We start from the raw sequence: 21,733 nt of genomic DNA on the forward strand, positions 1-21,733 counted from the left end.
AGAAATTTTTCCGTCCAAAAACTTTTGGGTCATGGTAAAGTTTTGTCACCAGACCCTACGAAACACCTCTTCAGTGCCATTCTCTAAGCCACACCTAAAATAATATAGCACTTTTGCCCAAATGGGACATGAGAGCAGACACAAAATTAAGAACAAGAATGAAACGACAAGAAGATTATAAGCCTATAACAATAACATGAGCGTAACACAACTTTTGTTTCATTTTTGAAGATTGTCTAGCCAAATGCACCAAGTTCCAAACCAATGAATAGAAGTCTTTCTTCTCATGTTATTCAAGTCATCCAAAACATAAAAGAAAATTCAAGAAAAAAGAGTATCTAAAGTATTTCTCTTTTGTTATTAAAGTCTCTGAAAAAGCACGCAAATCTCCCCCTCCGCAACAAGAGAAGGAAGGTGGCTACAACTGCATCCAGAAATCACCTACAACACAACACAAAAGAAGTACTGAATTTAACTGAGACTCATAAAACCATATCCAGCAATGGTATGGCTTACTATGGATGATATACAAACACTGATACATGCCAAAAAACACAAAACTGACAAAAATAGCAGAATCAGGTTATTGAAAAAAAAAACACTACATAAAAATATAGCAATCAAAATAAATCAATGCCAGTACATCCCAAGAAAAGCTGAAACATGGTATCACTGCCAACCCCATGTTACATGTAAAAGTTGAGTATTTTCATTTGACTTGTATCCTTAACTGCATAGTAGGGAACTTAGACACTTAACTAGACCGTTACTTTAGAATTTTCAAACCCTTGTTAACTGCAAGGTACGAAACCTAAATTTTTAAATAGGCTCTCACTTTAGAATCTACAAAACCTCCTAACCAAATACAAATGCAACTCATCATATTAGCAACAGTCTAAAGATGAAGAAAGTTAGCTCAGGATGACAATAGGAATAGTCTGAGTATTGAAAATTGTGTAACCACCAACCTGCCAAATTTTTTTGGTTTAGTGGCCAAAAAGGTATTAAACAGAATTATTAAGGGTTTCATGTCCAAGTGACTTGTTTTCAGATCTATAATCAATAAAAATAAAACAGAAACCCTCATGTGGTCTTTTGCTACAACATAAAAGGTTGAGATGATCAGGTTTGATTGGACAATTTCAACCCGATTATCAAGCACCCGAAGACCAAGTCTAACCATCTGATTCTAACCCTCACCGGGATGTCATCGACCAACTCAACACCTTGAACATGTTGTTCTTTTTATAATGAAAATATGTCAAAATTATAAGTTCTGAAAACACATATCATTTTTCAATTTTGTGGCTTAAAATGCACAATGTATGGCGACCTCCTCCTAAAGACTATGGATTTAAGCACCCATATAAGAAAAAAAAATCAATTAGTTTAACTCAGATTCCAAATGCCTACCTCTAATTGATGTTTTCGCATACATGAGAAACAATAAAAATTGCTAAAGTAACAGAAGCAGGATCTAGATGACATTCATTATATACACCTTATGAAGCAATCAGTCAAAGTGCCCATGTACTCAAAAGAGTGCATTTTTTCACCGACTGTATTGCCTTCATCTGAATAATAACTAGTTTCTCTCTTTATCTAAATCCCAATAAATCAAAGGATTAAAACAAAAGGTACCTCTTGTGCCTCTGAACGAAAGCTGAGTTCTTAGCGTCTTCCTCTGTGAACAAATTAAGAAGAAACAAATGGGTCAGCGAAATTAGGGTTTTGTTTTTCAAAATTGAAATGAACAGATCGGGACGAAGAGCTTACCAGTGAGGCCAAGAGAGAACTTGGTGATGAGGGTTCCGGTGATGGCAAACCCAACCAGGAACGGCCAGTTCCTGTTCCACTCTCGCTTGAAGAAAATCGGCCATGGATCGAACTTCCTCATTTCTGAAATTTCTCTTTCCTTCTACAATTGCTCTCTCAGTCTCTCCGTTTGTGGGTTGTGGCTATTTTGTAGCTACTTGTAACCGTTGGATTTTGGTGTTGGTCCAATCTGATTTAGATGCTTATGGGCATGTGGGCTTGTTGAGTGAATTGGATCAAGCTGGTGGCATCCGCTCCCATTTCTTCATGCTAAACCAGTTTCAAGCAGCTAAACTAGGCCCAATGGAGATGGTTCAAGACAAGATAAAGGGCTTCTATTACTATTACCATGGTCAAATTCTAATAAAAGCAAAATTACTTATAATATATAATATTTTTGGATTATGTTATAATTATTTTTTATAAACGATAGGGTGTCCATAAGAGCGAAGCCAGTGGGAGGGCCCAACCCGAGGCGAGGGGAGAAAAAAAAAATTGGCGTTCCACCGCGCAGCCCAGGCCCGGGGGGGTGTGGGACCCACCAACTCGGGCTTGCCCGAAGGCGAGATGAGCTCGAGCTCCAGCCCGCGGTCGCTGACGTCAGCCCTCGCGTCACGCTGACGTCAGCTAGTGCGTTTCAAATTTTTTTACCGTTGGCGCATGCATTGCGGTAAAAAAATTTGAACCAGCGCGTGCTGACGTCAGCGCGACGCGAGCTCCAACAGAAATAAGCCACGTGTCGCCTCCCCAGCCCTCCGATCATCATCTCCGAATCCATCCTACGGTTGAGGCTTTTTTGGGCAATAAAAATATGGAAAAAAATCGTAAATTTTTTTTAAAAATTCTAAAAAATTCTGATTTTTTTTTTCTATAAATACCTATCAATACCCTTAACTTTCAACACCAATCCTCATACATTTCATTATACTTCTACTATTATTCACTCTTTACTCAACATTTTCCTCTTTTTCATCTAGTATTTTGATTTCATATTTTTATGGCTTCTTCTATCGAAACCGGAGGGGCTTGGAGCACCATGGAAGATGTTTCCTTGTGTGAGGCTTGGCTCCAAATTTGTCATTGTCCCGTGTCCGGCAATGAGATGAAATTTTTTCATATGTGGAAAAAAAATTCATGCCGAATTTTGTGAAAAAATTCCGGGGTCTACTCGTACGGAGATGGCATTATCCAGTAGGTGGAAAATTCTCAATAAAGAGTTAGGAAAATGGAGAGCTGCCCTAGGAAAAGCGATGGACAACTATAGAAGCGGGGAAAATCATACTAACGAGGTAAGTATTTTATAATTTTTGTTTTATTAAGTTTAATCTCCTAATATATATATATTGTTAATATTTGTTAATATTTCTTGCATTTTAAATATTTTGTTCATATTTCTTGCATTATCAATATTTTGTTAATATTTCTTGCAATTTCAATATTTTGTTAATATTTCTTGCATTTTCAATATGTTGTTAATATTTCTTGCATTTCCACTTGTTTCTTAATTTTCTTGCACTTCTAATTTATTTGTAAGGTTAATTGCATTTCCATTATTTATTTATTTTGTTACTTGCATATCCAATATATTTTAAATATTTATTGCATTTCCATTTTTTTGTTAAATAGATGATTCAAGCACAAATGTGGTTCGGTGCAACCGGGGGTGGCAAAAAAAGTTTCAACCATCATGAATGTTGGGAGGTGGTGAAATATTGCAAACGCTTCATAATTATTCCGACGGGTCCGGAGGTTGTGTTAAACGAGACGCCACTCCGTGATTCAATGACATCGGATTCACCTCTCGATTCTCCTATGAGTCAAGACTCACCCATCGAAAAGGAGCCGAGGCCCATTGGCCGAAAGGCCGCGAAGGCAAAGAAAGCGGTAATTCAAGCAATCAAAATTCACAATTTTTGGAGGAAATTGCAAGGCAAAACGGCATAAGAATAGAAATGGAGCAAAAACGCCAAGATAACGAGTTGGCCCTTCAAGCTGAGTATGCACGAGAAAGGGAGTATTTGCGCAAAAAAGATATGGACAAGACAGATCGGGAAACCATGGCGATGGATACAAGTCATATGTCCCCTGAAACAAAACAATTTTGGAAGCTAGAACGAAGGAATGTTATGAGAAGAAGACTTTTCTGGGATGATGGGCCTAGCAACATGGATTGGTTAAATGATGGAAACCATTAAATTAGTTAGCATACCTTTTATGTATTTGTATTTTTCATGTTTTCTATTAAAGTTGTTCTAATTCATGTATTTTATTTTAGTAGTAGTAATTCGTAATGACTTGTATTACATTTTGTTATTTAATAAACAAAGCATTCAATAAATTACCTTTTTATTCAACATATTCCATACTTCAAACAAAACATAATACAAATAAAAATAAAAATACAAACAAGGCACAATAATAATAACCAACCACAACCAAACCATAATAAATAAAAATACAACACAACCTAACCATAAATAAATAAAACATAACCAAAGCATCTATGCTCCATCATTCATCTTCATTGCCTTTCACCGCCCATAGATGCTCCATCAAGTGAACTTGACGCATTTCATGAATATACGAAGATTGCATCTCTGTATATCGATCTATCATTCGGGTCATCAAATGACCATCCCTCACCAACGGTTCTGGCTCAAACGGTTCTCCACTTGGCCCCATGGGCCTTTCATAAATCCGTGTCAAGGCCGTGTTCATTGGATCCGGTTCGTAGACCTCTAAAGCATCATAATCGTACTCATCCTCCACAATCATATTATGGAGGATGATGCAAGTCATCATAATGCTTCTGAGGATCTCCTCATCAAACATACGGGCCGCACCTTGAATAATCAACCACCGAGCTTGAAGGATGCCAAAACACCTTTCGACATCTTTCATGTATCCCTCTTGATAGGTAGCAAATAATTTTTGCTTCTGGGATCGGGGATTGGGAATGGATTTGACAAAAGTGGTCCACCTCGGGTAGATGCCGTCAGCTAGATAGTATCCCGTCTGGTATACTGTATTGTTGACTTGATAGGTGACATTGGGGCCCTGGCCTCTCAATACATCGTTGAAGACGGGGGATTGACCCAGCACGTTGAGGTCATTTTGTGATCCTGCAACTTCGAAGAAGGCATGCCAAACCCATGTGTCGAAGCCAACAACCGCTTCAAGGATGATACTTTTTTGGCCTTTTCTATTTCCATAATCACCTTGCCAGGCAATTGGGCAATTCTTCCATTGCCAGTGCATGCAGTCGATGCTACCAATCATTCCTGGGAATCCTCGAGCTTCGGCTTTTTGTAGAAGCCGTTGGAGGTCCCTGGGAGTAGGTCTACGCAGGTAGTCCCTAGTGTACAGAGTTTCAACAGCTTGACAAAATCTTACCAAAGCCTCCAACGTAGTGGACTTCCCCATCCGGGCAATCTCATCCACCTGATCAGCAGATGCTCCATACGCCAACATTCGTATAACAGCTGTAAGCTTTTGCTCCGGAAGAAGCCCCAAAACCCCAGTAGCATCACACTTTTGAACAAAGTATGCATCATAATTGCAAATATCATGCATGACTTTATTGAACAAATGAGGTTTCATTCTAAATCGCCTTCGAAAATCAACATCAGAGTACAAAGAAGTTGAGATAAAATAATCTTCCAAAAGATTCTTACCCCGAAAATGCCTATGTCTTTCCACATTCCAGCGACGGCCGACTTGTGAACCACGGCGGCGACTTTGGTTCTCTTCTTCTTGCAAAGCCACTGCTATGAGAACTTGCTCATCGACTTGTCTCTACAACTCATTGACTTCATCTGCTCTACGATTTCTCTCATTTGTTTCTCGCTCTTGCCTCTCCAAGCATCTCCTAAATTCTTCCATTGAGAATGAATGAAGTATGAATTCTAAACTCTGAGAAATGAAAATATAGAAAGATGTGGGGTGAGAGGTATGAGCTGAGACTCTGGTTTTATAGAAAATTTTGGCAAGATAGACATGCCACATGGCTTGATTTTATTGGATGAAAATCTTATCTGAAATTTAAAATTCATCCGAAATTTGAACCCTAATTTGTATGAATTTTGAATTTTGAAATTTATCCGAAATTTGAACCCAAATTTATCTGAACTTTGAATTTTGAACCCAAAAATTTATCTGAATTTTGAAATTTGAAATTCATCCGAAATTTGAATCCAAAAATCTTATCCGGAAATTTTATCTGATTATGAATAGTCTTGACACGTAGGAACCCGGAAATCTTATCTGAAAATATTACCCAAATTAATTATTTTCATTAAAAAATAGGAGGAAAAAACAAAAAAATGAATAGTAATTGCCCTTAGCCATGACAACGGGTGGAAACACAAATTACTATTTGCAAGGGCAACCACTATTCGCGTGAATAGTGGCTGCCCTAACTCCACCCTTGCCATGGCTAAGGGCAAATGGGTGGAGTTGCTCTAAGATGCTTTGCTTTACCGGGTTTTGTTTTCCTATCCACTGATAGTGTGTGGGGTGCCCCAACTAATCCGAGGGGATAGAGCATGCTTAATGCAACCTCATACTCTACACGGTGGTGATCTAACTAGACCAATCTTGCTCACATAGCTTAACTCCGTCACAAAGTAATCATGTTCATGTCATGCTTAATTACAAGTTCTCACTACAAGGTTCGGCTATAAGATTATTTAAAAAGAGCCAAAACACTTACAACAAAAGCTACACCACAAATATGATTTGACCAACAAAAAAACTACACAAGTACAACCCCGAGTTTTTTACAAAGGCTTTTTAATTCAAATTGAATTGGAATTTTTTTTTTTTTAAATTACTAACTACCGTACCATACTTGAAGGGTTTATTTGGTGGCTCAACTTGGATATGTTGAATTTTAGTACAAACAAGTTCTCATGAAATTCATTCCTTTATATGGGACTTGTAAGACATAATATATTGAATTATTGTCCAATTTAATAAGCCAAATTCCAACATACCAAATAACTACCATAATATTTAGGATACTGCTTCCCTCATTCCCTATAAAGAAGTATTTCTACTTCCTGCAAATTACATTTTGACACATTTGCAAAAACAATGCATCAAAAACATAAAAATAAAAACCTCTACACATATGTCAAATTGTGATTGGTAGAAAAGTAGGAGCTCCTACTTCTAGGGAAGGAGGCAAGTATTTTCCTAATATTTATCTGATTGAATTGAAAATAATTCAGTCTAGTTAACTAGGGCTGGGCACAGTTAGGTACAGTACGGTGGTAAGGTGATCCTGGTCACAGTATTTGAAATTGTAACTGGTACGGGACGTTACGGTGGTGGGGTTATGGTTATGTGATACTAGATCATACCTGTATGAAATTGTACCATTTCTGGTTACAAATAGAAAGAGCGATCAGGAGAAGCAGGCTTTGTCAATTTGGGGCTTTCCAGATAGAGAGAGAGTTCGATAGTTCGTCAATTTGGGGCTTCAAAGACAGGGAGAGACCGAGAGATCGACAATTCATCGATTAATGGTTACAAACAGAGAGAGCGATCAGGGATGAGCAGGCTTTGTCGATTTGGGGCTTTCTAGACACAGAGAGAGTTCAACAGTTCGTCAATTTGGGGCTTCAAAGACAGAGAGAGATCGAGAGATCGACAATTCATCGATTTGGGGCTTCAGAGAGAGAGAGAGAGAGAGATATATATATATATATATATATGGAGAGACTGAGACTGAGAGAGATCGAGTCGAAAGTTTGAGGATTCGAGATCGATTGAATCGAGAGTGAGAAAAAGATTGAGAGGTTGAGTGAGACAAAGATCGAGAGAGTGAGAGAGTGAGACAGAGATCCAGATGAGAAGAAGGGTTTGGTTTGGCCTCGTTCGATCGATCGGGGCAACTGAGAGAGAGAGAGAGAGAGAGAGAGAGAGAGAGAGAGAGAGAGAGAGAGAACTGGCTGGGAGGAGTTGAGCGTGCGAGAGTGAAAAATTCACGTAATGTTTTTGTTTTTGTTATTATTCGGTACAGTACTATGTGTAATATACAATATCACTCCCGTGTCATAGATGGGTGATACGGTACGATACGGTATAATACCGTATTAAGCCCGATGGCCAAATAAAACGGTATGAAGCAGTACGGTTTGACATGAAATTGGTACGATTTCGGTATTATGGTACAGATGCCCAGCCCTACAGTTAACCACACCAAAGGTGGCTGAAAGATTTATTGGCCACAAGGGTGTTCGAGTAATTCATCGATGCGAAAGGCACGTGCTCCGCGCCTGTTTTCCCCAAAATTTTCATGCGAAACAAACTCAAAAATTTCAAACTCAAATTTCGCAGACTCCCTTTGCCCTCTTCGGCTGGCCTTCCAAATTTCGCCAAAAGACCAAACACCTCATTTACCCTCACTAAAAAAGCACAATCCGTGCCAAAACCAAATCCAACACCTCCGCACCGTAGATTCAAACATAATCAACGCTTGAAAACCAATTACAGAGTTTCACGCGGATCGACTCTCTCAGCAGTCGATAAGCATACACATCCAACGGCCAGTATCAACCCCGCCAGACTTTCAAAATTCCAAATCCCCAACTCCCTACAATATAAATACCCAAAATCCCTCCTCTGTTTAACCCATCAAATCATCTCTACTATCTCATCTTCTTCGAAACTCAAAATTTCCCGAAGTTTTCTGAGAAAATGTCAGGACGAGGAAAGGGCGGTAAGGGTTTGGGCAAAGGGGGAGCCAAACGACATCGTAAGGTCCTCAGAGATAACATCCAGGGCATCACCAAGCCTGCGATTCGTCGTCTGGCTCGCAGAGGTGGTGTGAAGCGTATCAGTGGTCTGATCTACGAGGAGACCAGAGGCGTCCTCAAGATCTTTCTCGAGAATGTGATTCGTGATGCAGTGACTTACACTGAGCACGCCAGGAGGAAGACTGTGACCGCCATGGATGTGGTGTATGCTTTGAAGAGGCAGGGAAGGACCCTCTATGGTTTTGGGGGTTAGATTGGGAATTTTTCATGCTGTGTATTGCGTATATTAGGTTTAAGGTGGTTTCAGATCTTGGCTTTAGATCTCTTAGCTTATTAGGTATTTTGTGGTTAAGAATTAGCGTTGATGTAATTTGCACCCTTATTTTGAAGTAATACAAGTTCAATTTGTTATGTGGTAGATTTTTATCCAATTATCTTCTGGTCTATGTGTTTGGTTGCTGAGAAAATTCATGGAACGATGCGAAAATATATTCGTACTCTTTGTCTGGACTTACATTCGTCTATAAGTTAAAAAGTTTAAATCTTGCAATAGTGATCTGAAGACGGGAGAAAATCTGGTTCAAACTGTATGCTTTTGGTTAATCTTATTGGTTGAAAACAAATTAGGGTTTGAATTGGGTCGAGCTCATAATGCATCGTGATGGGCAATTGAGGCACCCATTTGGTATTTTGTTGGGATGTGGTGGTGGGTGATGCTTGTGGGGGTACCCAGTTTCTCATCCGAATGCTTATGGACTTTGATTGAGTTTGACAAACACGATATAATCTTAGAGACCGTGTTCGATTCTTCCTCCCTCGTGAATATTTTAGAAACACCGTGATCATGAAGTCTCAAGTTCGATTCTCTCTCCTTCGTGAATGTTCTAAAAATATGCATACCATATAATTTGTATTGAGGAATATATTATGTGTCTTTTATGAAAATTTGGATGTTAGGAAAATATTATGTTTTGTCGCATTGAAAATTTTTGACCCAATTTTATCAGAAATAAGAAAAGGCCTATTTCTCTAGAAAAGTTGGGAAAATCGAGTCACTTGCACATCACTATCTACCCCGTGACAATAATAGCTCAGAGACATTTTTATAAGAAGGTGAATGTGATTGATCTTAAAAAGAAAAAATAAATATAACATCACTCCATGGTTTTGACATAAAAAAGAAGGTAGACTGAAGATTGTGTCTTTATATGTAAATGAATTTGCCTAATCCTTCCAGGCCTGAATCTTTCCCGTGAATTGTATCCTTATATGTAGATGAACTCGCCTAATCCTTTTCGACCTGAATCTCTCCTGTGTACTACAATGCTTTTATCCAAATAATTTATAATCCAATGAATTTGTGTCTTTTTTCCAGTAGCATGTGAACGCTTTAAGAACCTTCTACCTAGTGGAACAGCTTAAAGCTCCGACAGCACGACCACAATGCCCCACGTGTATATGATAACGTGGAGTTTTCTATGGTTACCAGCCTCAACTTCCAAAAGGACAAAATTAAAGCCCAAGTTCCCCGCTTATATTTTGTCCTCACATTTATCTCTCTAAAATTTTAGCGGCACCTGAACCACCGGTGACCAAAACCCGAAACTCTTGCCCCGTAATTTTACCGCGCCATCTTGATCGGCCGCCCTTCCCGGTTTCCGGTATGGGAGTGCCGAGCGACGACGTCGTTGTGATCCAGAAAGGTAACCGGCCTGGCGAGCCCTGCGTCATCACCGTTAATTGCCCGGACAAGACCGGCCTCGGCTGCGATATTTGCAGAATAATCCTCGATTTTGGCCTTTACATTGAGAAAGCTGGTACCTTTCTGCAAATTTAACAATCAAGCAAGCTCATTTATAAGGATCATTAGTTTTTGTTATTTTTCAGTGATTTTTTCATGTGGGTTTTGTTTTTTAGATTAATCTGGTGGCTTATAGATAATTAATTGCATTTGGAAATTAATGTGATTGAATTTTACTCATAGTTTTTTTTTCTTTTTGCTCTGTGAATTTCTTGGTGTAGATTTTTCAACTGATGGGATATGGTGCTACTTAGTGTTATGGGTATTTCCTCATTCAAGCTCACCAATTGTGAGATTGTCAAATTTGAAGAACCAGCTCCAATCTGTATGCCCATCATGCACAGTGTCGTATTACTTCTTCCAGCAGACCACACGACCGTCATCCTCAGCAGTTTATCTATTGACGTTTGTTTGCCTTGACCGCAAGGGGTTGTTGCATGGTAATAATAATAACAGTAAAATTTATATGTCTCTTAATTATTTTGAGGTGGTTCTAACTTCTAACTTGTAATCTAATGTTGCCTTAACTTTGTTTCTTTTAGATGTTACACAAATTCTCTCTGAGCTTGAGCTTTCAATTCAAAGTGTGAAAGTGACCACAACCCCAGATGACAGGGTCTTGGACCTCTTCTTTATAACAGATAACATGTAAGTTTTGCCTTGGGACTTATATATATATTTTTCTTTTTTACTTTGACAATTTGAAGATTGTTGTTTAATTTGTTCTTATTATGTAAAGAATTTACCAGTTTTCTACTGCATTGTAAGCGGTAAGACGATAACGTGATGTCTACAAGTTCCATGATTTGTCTAGTTCAATAAGTTTCCCACTTTGGAGAAAGTAAAATAAATGTTACATTTGTTATATTTGTCTTTAATATTAGGTCTTGACTGACTTGTGCTGTGCTGCCTTGGAGTTTTAGAATTACAGTGTGATTACTTTTTGGTTTTTTCTTTTCTCATTTTTACATGGGTTCTAAATGAATGAACTCAAAGGCTTATATAGCTTAGTTTATCTTGAGGTAATAAAATGGGAACTATGGTTTTTTCCTTTAATTATTTTAACAAGCATGCCCTCCCTAAGAGGTTGGGAAAAAGATCAAACATGCCATGGAGCAAACCACGTAGACTAGGAACAACTGCATCTCATCTGAATTATTGTCCATGTTTTATTGTTTTTTCTTGGCAATTTCATGATTTTATCAACTTTTAAAAGTTTGTTAAGATGGAATCCTGATGTAATTAATAATTGAGATGCGCTACATACTCATTTCAGGGACCTTCTACACACGAAAGAACGCCAAGATGAGACATTAAAACAATTGCATGATGTATTGGGTGAGTCATGTATCAGCTGCGAACTTCAGTTGGCAGATCCTGTGTATGAATCCCACCGTGGCATCCCTTCCCTTTCTCCTGTGGTAGCTGAAGAGCTATTTACGTGTGAGTTATTGGATAAAGAAACCCTCTCTCAAGCTCTCAGTCCGGATATGACAAAATTGAAGGAAAGCAATGTGACAATGGACAATTCATTGAGCCCAGCTCATACATTACTTCAAATCCACTGTGCTGATCACAAGGGTCTCTTGTATGACATTATGAGAACTTTGAAAGACTGCAATATCAAGGTAGAAATTCTTATCTTCCACCCCCGCCCCTTAAATCACTATTTTTCCAGACAACATCAATGTTTTATTTCATCATGTTAGTTCGGTCAACCTGTCCTGGAATGGGAATGGTCCCCCAGCCAATGAGATGAATGCGGTTTGCTGGTTCCCATACTCCTAGTTTACAGGTTTCCCTACATGGGGATGGTATTGGGCTCCAACCTCAGCCCCAAGAAGAAGGGTGATAAATATAAAAATAAACTGCAGTTGTCTGAAAGGTTATTGTTCTCAGCAAAGAAATAAATAAGTAAAAACTTTAAGAAGGGGATGATCAACTGATGGTATCTATTGATGGTTGCTTGCTTTTTGGTCAAATACAACTTGGTGATGGATCTAATACGATTTTCCCACACTTAAAATGGGGGTTCAAATTCATTCTTTTCCTCCATGAACTCCATATAAAGATATGCATTATACTTGTCAACTTCTCATGATTGGCAATATATTTGCAGTTTCCTAATGTAAAATGTTTGCCATCTCTTCTTGTTCAGATATCTTACGGTAGATTTTCTCCAAATGTAAAAGGCTATCGTGATTTAGACCTTTTCATCCAGCAGAAGGATGGGAAAAAGTTTGTGGATCCTGATAAGCAGAGTGCACTGTGTTTGTGTTTGAAGGTGGAGATGCTTCACCCCTTACGCGTTATCATTGCAGACCGAGGGCCAGATACTGAACTGTTGGTTGCTAATCCAGTGGAGCTATCTGGAAAGGGACGACCACGAGTTTTCTACGATGTTACATTGGCTTTAAAAACACTCGGGATTTGCATTTTCTCGGTAAGGAAATGCAGCAGTGATTCAAAAATGCACACACACATTTCAAACTCTGAAAGTACTCTAGTAGGATAAGACAGGATGAGATGCCATGCCATGCATTCTGATTTAGCTCAAGTGTTGAATGGGAGAAATTTATTGTGATTTACCCTTTTTCCAAGTAACAAAGTGCAGTGCTTGGCTTAATTCTGAATTACCAAATCAAATTTTGCAGCAGTTTTAATAGTTTGTTATCTTCTCTCTCAGGCTGAAATTGGAAGGGTCTCAGCATCAGATCGTGAATGGGAGGTTTATAGGTTTTTGCTGGAAGAGAACCACAAATTTCAATTATCAAATATGGTAGCTAAGAATCAGATTGTAGATAGAGTTAGAAGAACATTGATGGGGTGGTGAAGCAGATATATTTATCATCTATCTACCAAGAATCTGAGTCTTACTGTATTTATGAGCTTTCCTCTCTCCCCTAGTGCATTTTGGGCATAAAAAGATGTATGTCCCATATATATATATGATCTGTTGAATCACTATTGCGAATGCCTTTGATGCATTTCAGTTTTCAGTCTTGGCCATAAGCACGCAAATTCCGATTTCAGATGTAAATCATATTGTTCTGATAAACTTTTACTTGGTTTTTTTCTTTTTTCGGTCCGAAACTTGACTTGGTCATTAGGGCAAATGAGGTATAAAAAGAAATCAAACGTATTGTTTCCCTAATTAATTTAAGAAGCCTTGACCTATAATTTGGAAACCATGAGAAACATGTGAAGTCCTCTTTCATGTCTAATATGTGAAGGTGAGATATTATTAATATAGGCTAACTGTTCACAAAATCTCCTCATGTCATTCATTTCATATCAGTATCATATTGTGCACTTTGTTTCAGAAAATAAAAAAATAAAGAATAAAGGGTGCTGTGCACTTTTGGTTTGCATAATAGATTTGGCCAATACGGATATCATAATCAACCTCCAGAGGAAAAACTAGATTCATGATAGGATCATTTGCTTAATGTCTGTCCACAAGAAACGCTAACCTAACATGTCCTACTACTTGCGTGGACGTCATTCAGTTGAATAAAGATATCATACAAATTGAGAATAAGACCAACCAAATTAGAAGATAAATACAACAAGTATAATTTGGTATTTGACAGGAAAAAAACATTGCTGATTGCAACCGGATCGGAAATTCACTTCCTATAATAATTATGAAGACGCTAAGAATTAAAATGTAAACATGATCATCATTACGGGGACAACGTTATTCAAGTGGTTACGATCATATACTACAAAGTCTTTTAAGATTATAAGTTTCACCAACTGCAATTGCTCACATGAACCCATCGCTTAATAATTTACAGTCATTCATTCACTTGCGTGTAAGCAAATCAATTATATGCTTTTAATGATTAGTCATTTGTATTAATTCTTTGATTTCAACAGACTGCTTAGACAACTGTAAATACATGAAGTTAAAAAGATACGAGCTTAGTCAAGTTGTACTCCCCATTATGCATTGAGATCGAATTCCTTTTTTCGTAATTTAAATTAAATTAAGGTTAAGAAATTAGGCACTAAATTTTTGATAAAAAAATTCGCCGTGCTCTTTTTTTCGGTCGGACGACGTGCTATCTAATGATAAAAGCAAAAGTGACGTGCGCAATTCAACGTGTAGTAAATCCGTGCTGTCCACCACTCTACCTCCATTACCAATTTACCCTCCTTCGGCTCCGCCCGTCCACCACATTTTGCTTCTCTGTCACGCCATCAAAAAGAGTATCCCGAACTTTCAATTCAATCCCCTTTTATTATTTTAATATATACTATTTATACTTCCAAATTAGTTCATAGGTAAAGACCAAAACAGCTTACTGTTTCACCAGCACCTGTTGTCGACAGAGGCTTTCATTTTCAATCCATTTCAATAATTCAAGACGAAGAAGCCGAGAACCGTATCGGTTTCGGTTAAGGCCGTGTTTGGATTGGATCAATCAGAATTAAGGGTTTTCTCTCTGTAACTGTAATGCTATTGCTATTCTCTTGGAGATTGAACTCCCTATCAGAATGTCAACGCCTCGAAGCTCTGCCTATCTCGATGCCGTCACTCTAGAAATCGAGAAGAAGCTCCAGCGGGTATTAACTCTTCGTTTCCCGTTTGGTTACTGAGAAAATCCAGGACACTAAATGTCGAAATGAAATGAATACATCGAATTTCTAATTATTGAGTTCCTTTTATGGTTTTTTTGGGTCTTTTTAATGATTTTTTTTTATTCTCGGCAAGCAAACGGAAAATCTTTCATGCGCAAATTTCTGTTGTAATGATGGAATTGCTTGATTTGGCATTGTGTAGGTAGCTGGTTTGCATTTAGAGAGCGCGTAATTTGGATGCTGGAGTTTATAATTTCATTGCCGTCAGATTTATGTGCGTTTAATCTGTTGTTGTAGGCGCTAGCTTCTCCGACACAGCGGCGCAACTTGTTGCAGGAGTTGTTTGCTGACATAGCTTTAGAGATCGATGAGCGAGCCAAAGGTAAGTCGAAATTGTCCATTTTCTGAATTAGCGGTCACCTGTATTTGATGGAAAGTTGGGAAGTCTATTTTCCTGTTGAGTAAAACTTTGTATGTTGACATCCAAAGTTGTTTGCTCTTATTGTGATACTGCTATAATTGGATTGTATTTTAGAGTATGGTTGAACAATTCGAGTATATGATTAAGATGGCATTTATTTTAGTAAACATATTAATGGTGTTTAAGGGTCATAATGCAACTGCTAGTGATAATACTTGGTATTGGCTGAGAATCATTTATTTGTCAGCTTAAAAATGATGAGATTGCTAGAAGAACATGGTTACTTTACTTCCATACCTCGGACATATGTGCCAAATGAGTGTGCAGTACTGTTACTACCCCATATGTGATGTCTGGGCTTAAAAGTGGCCCACAGGCATATTGACTATTCATCGCTTTACTGCAGTGTGATTTGTATGTTGTGGAAATCTGTTCACTAATTTCCCCAATTCACATTGGTTGGGTCTTAAAGGATTTACGAGTAGTGTTCTCATTTTTGGTATTCAAATTGTGTGTCAGATATGATTCTCAGCAGGGAAGAAGATGCAATTTCTCCTGCAGAGGATAGCATGGATGGTCAGCTATGCTTTTATGATGTGCTCACTGACCATTATGTTCAGGTGCCTGCGAGTGGAAAACGCATCCTTGATTTGATTGTCCAACTATGGAGCCAGTCATTTGCATCTCATATTTTTGCCTTGTTATTCCACAAATGGGTATGTAAACATGCATCCAGTGTATTGATCTTTTCCATTCTATTTTTGAAGTTGCCCTACTGGGAGCATAATTGCGTCTACTTGGTGATTTGTTTTGAAAAAAAATCATGTTGTCCAAATGTCTGGTATTTTTTATCTCTTGAAAAAATTAGAAAAAACCTAGTATTTGAAGCCTGCTTATTTATGGTCAGCTATGATCTTGCAAAAAGTGCCTTTTGCCTCAGCCTAGGCACTAGACTACATTCCATAGGGCAGTCGTCTCACTCAAGACCAACTACTATTTTCCTGGAGTATTTATATGGTCAGCGTGACTTTCTAAGTAATAAGTTATATTGTCATCTGTTCATTTATGGGGGATCTTACCTGTTGGAACTTTCACCTATAAATCAGGTGGATACAGCAGAACGGCTTTGACAATTTGTCAAACCCATTGAACATGATCTGGAAATTTGTCGACAACCTTAATATACAACTTGCTTTTCAAAATGAATGACAGTTGGTTTTCAGACATTCAACAAATGAAATTCGGGTTTGCATACTTTCCTAGGTAGTATTCATATATCATTTGGGAGAGTTTACAGATGGTGAATTGCTTTGCATGCATAGAAATGTGGAGCCTAGTAATTTGTTATAGTTAGAACAACAACAAAATCTGAATTTCAAATCATTGAGAGCTTGAAGTTGACTGTTCCTTCTTTACTCTTTTTCCTGAATTAAGTCCCTGAGATGCCGAAGAGTAAGTCTTCTATTTTTTTGGGCAGCTGTTTGAAGTTCAACTTGACAACTCTGAAGTTCTTCTTCGTTACTCATCTGCTCTTATTGAAGGTGCAACAAATGTTTTCTGGTATGGATACTAGTTTATGCTTGTTGGTTGTTAATGGTTGATTGGAATTACATCGAAGTGGTTATAGATGGCTTTTGGAATGGCTTTGCAGCAATGTGAAATGTCGACTGAATTCTTAATGCTTTTTCTACTCTACTCCCATGATTGATGATATATGAAATAAATAAATTTTCTTGTTTCCTTAATTATTTTAATATTCCTAATTCATGGTAGCCTTTTATAATCTGTTCCTCCATTGTGTAGCGTTACGTACAGTTTGTTCTGTGAAAATAAATTTCATACGTCCTGGCTTTCAACAGAAGCAAAAAGATACAAATTGGGTTTGAACATGTGTTGGTCTCTGGTCTCTGTGGATGATATTTGTTTTGTGATTTTATGTTTAATTACTGCCTCTTTGAGTAGCCATATGAATTGCTTTGGATTTCATATATGGCTTAGTTAGGAGGCAGATATTAATTCAGTGTTTTGTGAGTGAGGCCTTTTGAGGGGACTCTCTGTCTCTTTCTCATCAATTGTCCTCCAAGCAGCCTCGCACATTCTCTATATAACCTTTTTTTTTTTCCCTTTTGGGGAAAAAAAAAAAAAAACAGCAGCAAAAAGATTTTTTGGGACCTTTTTAAAGTTCTATTTGCTTAGTTCCCATTGTTGTCCAACATTAAGCATTCGTCTTACGGCTGCTCCTATCCATATATAATAACAAATAGCATATTTGGATAATCAAATTTGTTCTTTTTCTTCCTTTTCAAAGTTACTAGATTTAATTGTAACCGAAAAAAAGGTTACTAGGTTTAATTTGTGCTAGCACACAATATATAAATTATTCTCCATTTGGCTTAACAAACTTATTAATGGTACTCTCTGCATATTTTCAGGATTGATACTCAATCAAATACAAGGCGATTTCAATCCCTCTTTCGTGTATGAGCCCTCATAAAGATGACATTTATATGCTTTTGTTGAAGAACTTTATGAAATATTCATTACATTTTTGTGTTGTTTTACCCCACATTGTATTTCAGTATCTTCTTGAAGATGTTGCTTTGGAGCCCAAACGGTTGAATAAAATCCCTGTACAGGTCAGGAGTTCATGCTTTTTTTAAACTTTTACAGGGAACTTTTTACTTGATGTGGTTAACTGTCATTCATTGGGGAGCCAAAATAATTTGCGCTGGAATTTAAAATTAACTTTAGAATTCTTCATTAATTCTCAGGTCCAGCGAGATCTATTTCTTTTACTTTCGAGGTTTATATTTTTTTATAACTCAGGTGGGTTTTCTGGTAATGCATCTTCAGCCCCTGAATCAAGAAATTGTAAATTCTCCAGTAATGTGTTGATTCATGCAGTTGACAAACTCGGGAGCTTCTTAAGGCAATTTCCTCTTTTTCCGAATGCTTTTCTGGTTGGTGGTGCAGAAGACTTCTTTGTTATTGAACTTGCAGATCAGGTAAATTTTGAAACACTCTGTGCTGTAAGTACTTTTGTTGAGTTTTTGTTCTCGCACTGCATTGAATGAGGTTGATATTTTCTTTACTGGTCAGCTTCAAAAACTGAAGGTGGAACCAGTATTGCTGCACTATCTGTCGCACATAAAACTTCTCCAGGGTAATATTCTAACCAATTTCTAGGTTTAAGATTTAAGGCATCATGTGAACCTGGTATTATGGTCGCTATATATTCTAGTTAATGTATTATCAATTTAACAGGAATGGATCTGAGAATGGCCACANACAAGGTTAAAGGCTTGTTTGTATAGTTTCACTTCTCCTGGTGGTCCAATGTACCCCACAAGAGCTGTTCGTCATGCTGCCTGGGATGCATTAGATTTGCTTTTTCCCGTGAGTATATTTTTCTCTATCACAGTTTTCTGTTAAAACTGGATATCTTGCTGCATTTTGAAGTCTTAGTTTTTTGTTTGTCTGCTTTGGCATTAAGCTCAAGTATTTTGCTTTACCAAGAGATATAGGTTATATTAGTAATCTTCAGTTCTTTGCAGACATCTTTCATCCTTGATAAGCTTATGCTAAGTTCTAACACACTATATACGTGCTGTTTTCCTTTTTAAGTATCTAAACCTACTATGTTATCACCAATCCTCCCATCTGTTGTTGAATGTGAGCAAAGTGGAGACCTTTATTGATGACCTGAAAGATCCATGATAATAGATCGAAACCTTTTCGGTAAAATCATGAGATAATTTTATGACTGTAAGTTCTAAACTTATAGATAGAATAAAAGTATAGGACCTTACATGATGCTTTTAGAGAATCCTTTGTTATCGTGGCTTCAGATGGATTATAGGGTTACGCCTTTTGTTTAGCAAGTGTGGGAACATAACTTTTATTTGTGGTGCAGGTTGGGAGATATCCGCGGCATCTTATAAGCCTGTTCTTCCGACTGTTGTATCCATGGTACTGGCCCTCTTCTTGTTGGAATTTCATAATGGATTGCATAAAGGCAGTATTGTATTCTCTGTTAGGATTAATCTGTTCAAGTTTGGAGAAGCTGAGGAAGCCAAAGTTTTAAATGCTGAGAGTTTCGAAAGACGTAGCCTCCTGTATAGACTGAAAACCCCCAAGACCAAAACTCAAAAGTTGTTTGATGTGTGTTGTATAAGTGATTTTGCTCGGTTTTTGCCCACGTCTGTTTTAGTTCGACGGATATGGAATCAAATATAAGTGATTTCTATTTTAGCCTTCAATTAGATTTTCTCAATATTTGTGTTGTTTGCTTCAATTTGCTAACCTTGCCGGATATCCTAGTGTGAGAACTTTCCATTGTAAACAAAATGTAGTTTCCCTTGACATTAAATCCTTAACAACTGATAGGTCATCTAAAATCATTTCAAATTGCATATATTAGTACAATTAAGATAAAAGTTTAGATAATCTAAAGGTTAACGAATAAAACTCGAACTTCTCATTTCGGTGCAAAGATGATTAATCAATTCAAAATGAGACCAAAACATTTGGCTGAGAGTGTTATCAAATGAGTTCTACTGCTCATGCTGTTGGTTCCAAGAAGCCCGTTTAGATTCAGGCTTGATGGTTCGACTAATAGGCCAGGCAGAAGGATTAGAGCAGGAGGCTTGGCTTTGTGGCTAAATTGCATTTAGGAGGTTAATACTTGGTGTGCTTTTGGGGGCTACGGTTGTTAGAATCTGAAGGTTGAAATTAACTCCATGTTAACCGCTAATGATCACCAACGATTAAACCATATATCACAGAAGAAATTCAAAGAATAATTTAACCAATCATAATGCAATTCTAAAAATGAAGAAAAGGAGAATTTTTAACCCCCTTCAAAGAAAATAGCATTACACATGAGACGAAATAAATATTTTAGGTATGGCTCCAATATTGACGACGCAAAAAGAGAGAGAGAGCATCAGTGAGAGGAGAGAGAAAGAAAGGGGATTTGAGTTCCAGGGGAAGAGAGGGAGAGATGAAAGGGAGACTCGGTTAATTCTTGGAATTGCAATTCCAGCTTTCTTTGTTTTCTGGGTTATTGTGGTGATCCTTGTCTGCGCAATGAGCCAAAGTAAAAGGAGAAAAGCAGCTGCCATAGCAGCAGCCAATGCGGGTCAGCGCACAACCTATAATCGTTGCATGTGTATTTGCATAGCTTTTGTAACACGTTATTTTTAACTAGACCGCGCATGTCATTCAACTTCTCAAGTTACAGTTAAGTTTCCGTCCACATTTGGTATTGTGACACATATTTTTGTGCATTTTAGGACAAAACGGTGAGGCCAATATGCCTAATGGCCTACCACCACAAGGAGCACCAATGAACCCACAGATGTTGGGTAAATTTGGAGAAGTTATGATGAATCAGTTTGCAGGCAATGATGAAGACCGAGGAACACCAGAGCAAGGAACACCTGAGCAAATAAGAAATCAACAGGTTGAAGAAAGGCCACTACAGTATTGAGGTGCTCAAGTTCCCTTTTGTTTATATAGTTGTTACTGAGCCAAAATTGTATTCATGATTAGTTGTGTTAGAAATTTCTTAAATATGTTTTCCCCCCAACCCCATGATCCACAAGAACTATAAAATAAACTTGCATTTCACGAGCAGCAAGCACGATGCTAGAATTTCTGAACGTCGCTCTCACCATGTCCTTCACAAAATTATTACACATAAAAAAATTTGAAAGAAGTTGTAGAAGGCCCCTTAATCAAAGGCTGGTTGGTTTTTGCCGAAACTGCAAAGTCTTGGTCAGCTGAAAAATCTGATTATATCAGTCCAAATACCCTGCTTCTATCTAATAAATTTAACAACCTTAAAAGAGTAACATTGAAATTTCTCTATCATGATCACAGGATATCCCCCAATGATATCTTTAATAACTAAGTCTGTATACCGCAAAATAACAAAAACATGCAGTCAGTCAATTGCACAATGTTTGTGTGAAAGAAACTAAAAAAGACCTGCGTACAAAAAAACTAGCCAATTGTTTCAAAGATGTTACGATTATTGGAAAAGTTATATCTACTAACTACTCGACATTGTCACATGATGGATTAAGAGATAATAGATATAACACATCCATGGTTGCCAGAGGTGGAAGAGCTTCAATGTTTATTGGGATGGTCAGAAGATCTTTTCAACTTTAACTGAGGCAAATTCAGTTCATAATTCTCTTTTTGCATCAATGGCAACAATGCAGGATCTACTTTATCTTTACACAATAGATCAATTATCAATTCTGTAGTTGAAGCATCTGCAGAGAAACGCCCCTTCACCATTTGTTGAATAAGTTCCATCGCCCTTACTGTCTCATTGTT

General features: G+C 37.7%; 5 protein-coding genes, 1 non-coding gene and 1 pseudogene across 7 annotated transcripts in view; 5 read left to right on the top strand and 2 right to left on the bottom strand.

The window, feature by feature from the left end:
* Window positions 1–178: 178 nt before the first annotated feature.
* Window positions 179–2,093, bottom strand: LOC117633153. Its single transcript, XM_034366845.1, has 3 exons — window positions 1,777–2,093; window positions 1,642–1,684; window positions 179–441 (listed from the first exon to the last, which is right to left on the bottom strand). The coding sequence occupies exons 1-3, from the start codon at window positions 1,895–1,897 to the stop codon at window positions 438–440; spliced, it is 168 nt and encodes a 55-aa protein (XP_034222736.1). The 5' UTR covers window positions 1,898–2,093; the 3' UTR covers window positions 179–437.
* A 6,088-nt stretch (window positions 2,094–8,181) lies between these two features.
* LOC117632894 (histone H4) lies at window positions 8,182–9,007 on the top strand. Its single transcript, XM_034366507.1, has one exon. It carries the CDS (start codon window positions 8,518–8,520, stop codon window positions 8,827–8,829), a length of 312 nt encoding a protein of 103 aa, XP_034222398.1. The 5' UTR covers window positions 8,182–8,517; the 3' UTR covers window positions 8,830–9,007.
* A 1,077-nt stretch (window positions 9,008–10,084) lies between these two features.
* On the top strand, window positions 10,085–13,376 carry LOC117631097 (ACT domain-containing protein ACR9-like). The gene is made up of 6 exons (XM_034364046.1): window positions 10,085–10,393; window positions 10,599–10,817; window positions 10,920–11,025; window positions 11,654–12,005; window positions 12,536–12,820; window positions 13,064–13,376. Exons 1-6 carry the CDS (start codon window positions 10,240–10,242, stop codon window positions 13,208–13,210), a joined length of 1,263 nt encoding a protein of 420 aa, XP_034219937.1. The 5' UTR covers window positions 10,085–10,239; the 3' UTR covers window positions 13,211–13,376.
* A 1,191-nt stretch (window positions 13,377–14,567) lies between these two features.
* LOC117632824 lies at window positions 14,568–19,658 on the top strand. Its single transcript, XM_034366416.1, is given in 12 exon segments — window positions 14,568–14,949; window positions 15,262–15,346; window positions 15,905–16,101; window positions 16,863–16,945; window positions 17,818–17,863; window positions 17,965–18,021; window positions 18,157–18,211; window positions 18,290–18,390; window positions 18,485–18,548; window positions 18,650–18,671; window positions 18,673–18,781; window positions 19,299–19,658. Coding segments are annotated over 12 exon segments (1,059 nt in total). The 5' UTR covers window positions 14,568–14,880; the 3' UTR covers window positions 19,470–19,658.
* On the top strand, window positions 17,373–17,484 carry LOC117633302. Its single transcript, XR_004586615.1, has one exon. It is a non-coding gene; the product is annotated as a small nucleolar RNA U19 (small nucleolar RNA).
* Window positions 19,659–20,287: 629 nt separating the features above from the next.
* On the top strand, window positions 20,288–20,992 carry LOC117632764. The gene is made up of 2 exons (XM_034366328.1): window positions 20,288–20,525; window positions 20,680–20,992. Exons 1-2 carry the CDS (start codon window positions 20,291–20,293, stop codon window positions 20,874–20,876), a joined length of 432 nt encoding a protein of 143 aa, XP_034222219.1. The 5' UTR covers window positions 20,288–20,290; the 3' UTR covers window positions 20,877–20,992.
* A 508-nt stretch (window positions 20,993–21,500) lies between these two features.
* The window catches only part of LOC117629529, a 2,027-nt pseudogene continuing 1,794 nt past the window's right edge, over window positions 21,501–21,733 (bottom strand). The window contains exon 1 of the transcript XR_004586114.1: window positions 21,501–21,733. This exon is cut by the window's right edge and continues 1,794 nt beyond it. The product of XR_004586114.1 is annotated as a putative pentatricopeptide repeat-containing protein At1g12700, mitochondrial (transcript).

Source organism: Prunus dulcis, chromosome 6 (assembly GCF_902201215.1).
Source record: "Prunus dulcis chromosome 6, ALMONDv2, whole genome shotgun sequence".
Lineage (NCBI taxonomy): Eukaryota > Viridiplantae > Streptophyta > Magnoliopsida > Rosales > Rosaceae > Prunus > Prunus dulcis.

Excerpts from the sequence above, each read along its gene's own strand:
- LOC117633153 (XM_034366845.1), bottom strand. The coding sequence starts at position 1,897 with ATGAGGAAGTTCGATCCATGGCCGATTTTCTTCAAGCGAGAGTGGAAC. Across the intron at positions 1,685-1,776 it reads GTTCTCTCTTGGCCTCACTG|AGGAAGACGCTAAGAACTCA; the intron begins GTAAGCTCTTCG and ends ATTTGTTCACAG.
- LOC117632764 (XM_034366328.1), top strand. The coding sequence starts at position 20,291 with ATGGCTCCAATATTGACGACGCAAAAAGAGAGAGAGAGCATCAGTGAG. Across the intron at positions 20,526-20,679 it reads CATAGCAGCAGCCAATGCGG|GACAAAACGGTGAGGCCAAT; the intron begins GTCAGCGCACAA and ends TGTGCATTTTAG.
- LOC117631097 (XM_034364046.1), top strand. The coding sequence starts at position 10,240 with ATGGGAGTGCCGAGCGACGACGTCGTTGTGATCCAGAAAGGTAACCGG. Across the intron at positions 10,394-10,598 it reads CCTTTACATTGAGAAAGCTG|ATTTTTCAACTGATGGGATA; the intron begins GTACCTTTCTGC and ends TTCTTGGTGTAG. Across the intron at positions 10,818-10,919 it reads CCGCAAGGGGTTGTTGCATG|ATGTTACACAAATTCTCTCT; the intron begins GTAATAATAATA and ends TGTTTCTTTTAG.
- LOC117632894 (XM_034366507.1), top strand. The coding sequence starts at position 8,518 with ATGTCAGGACGAGGAAAGGGCGGTAAGGGTTTGGGCAAAGGGGGAGCC.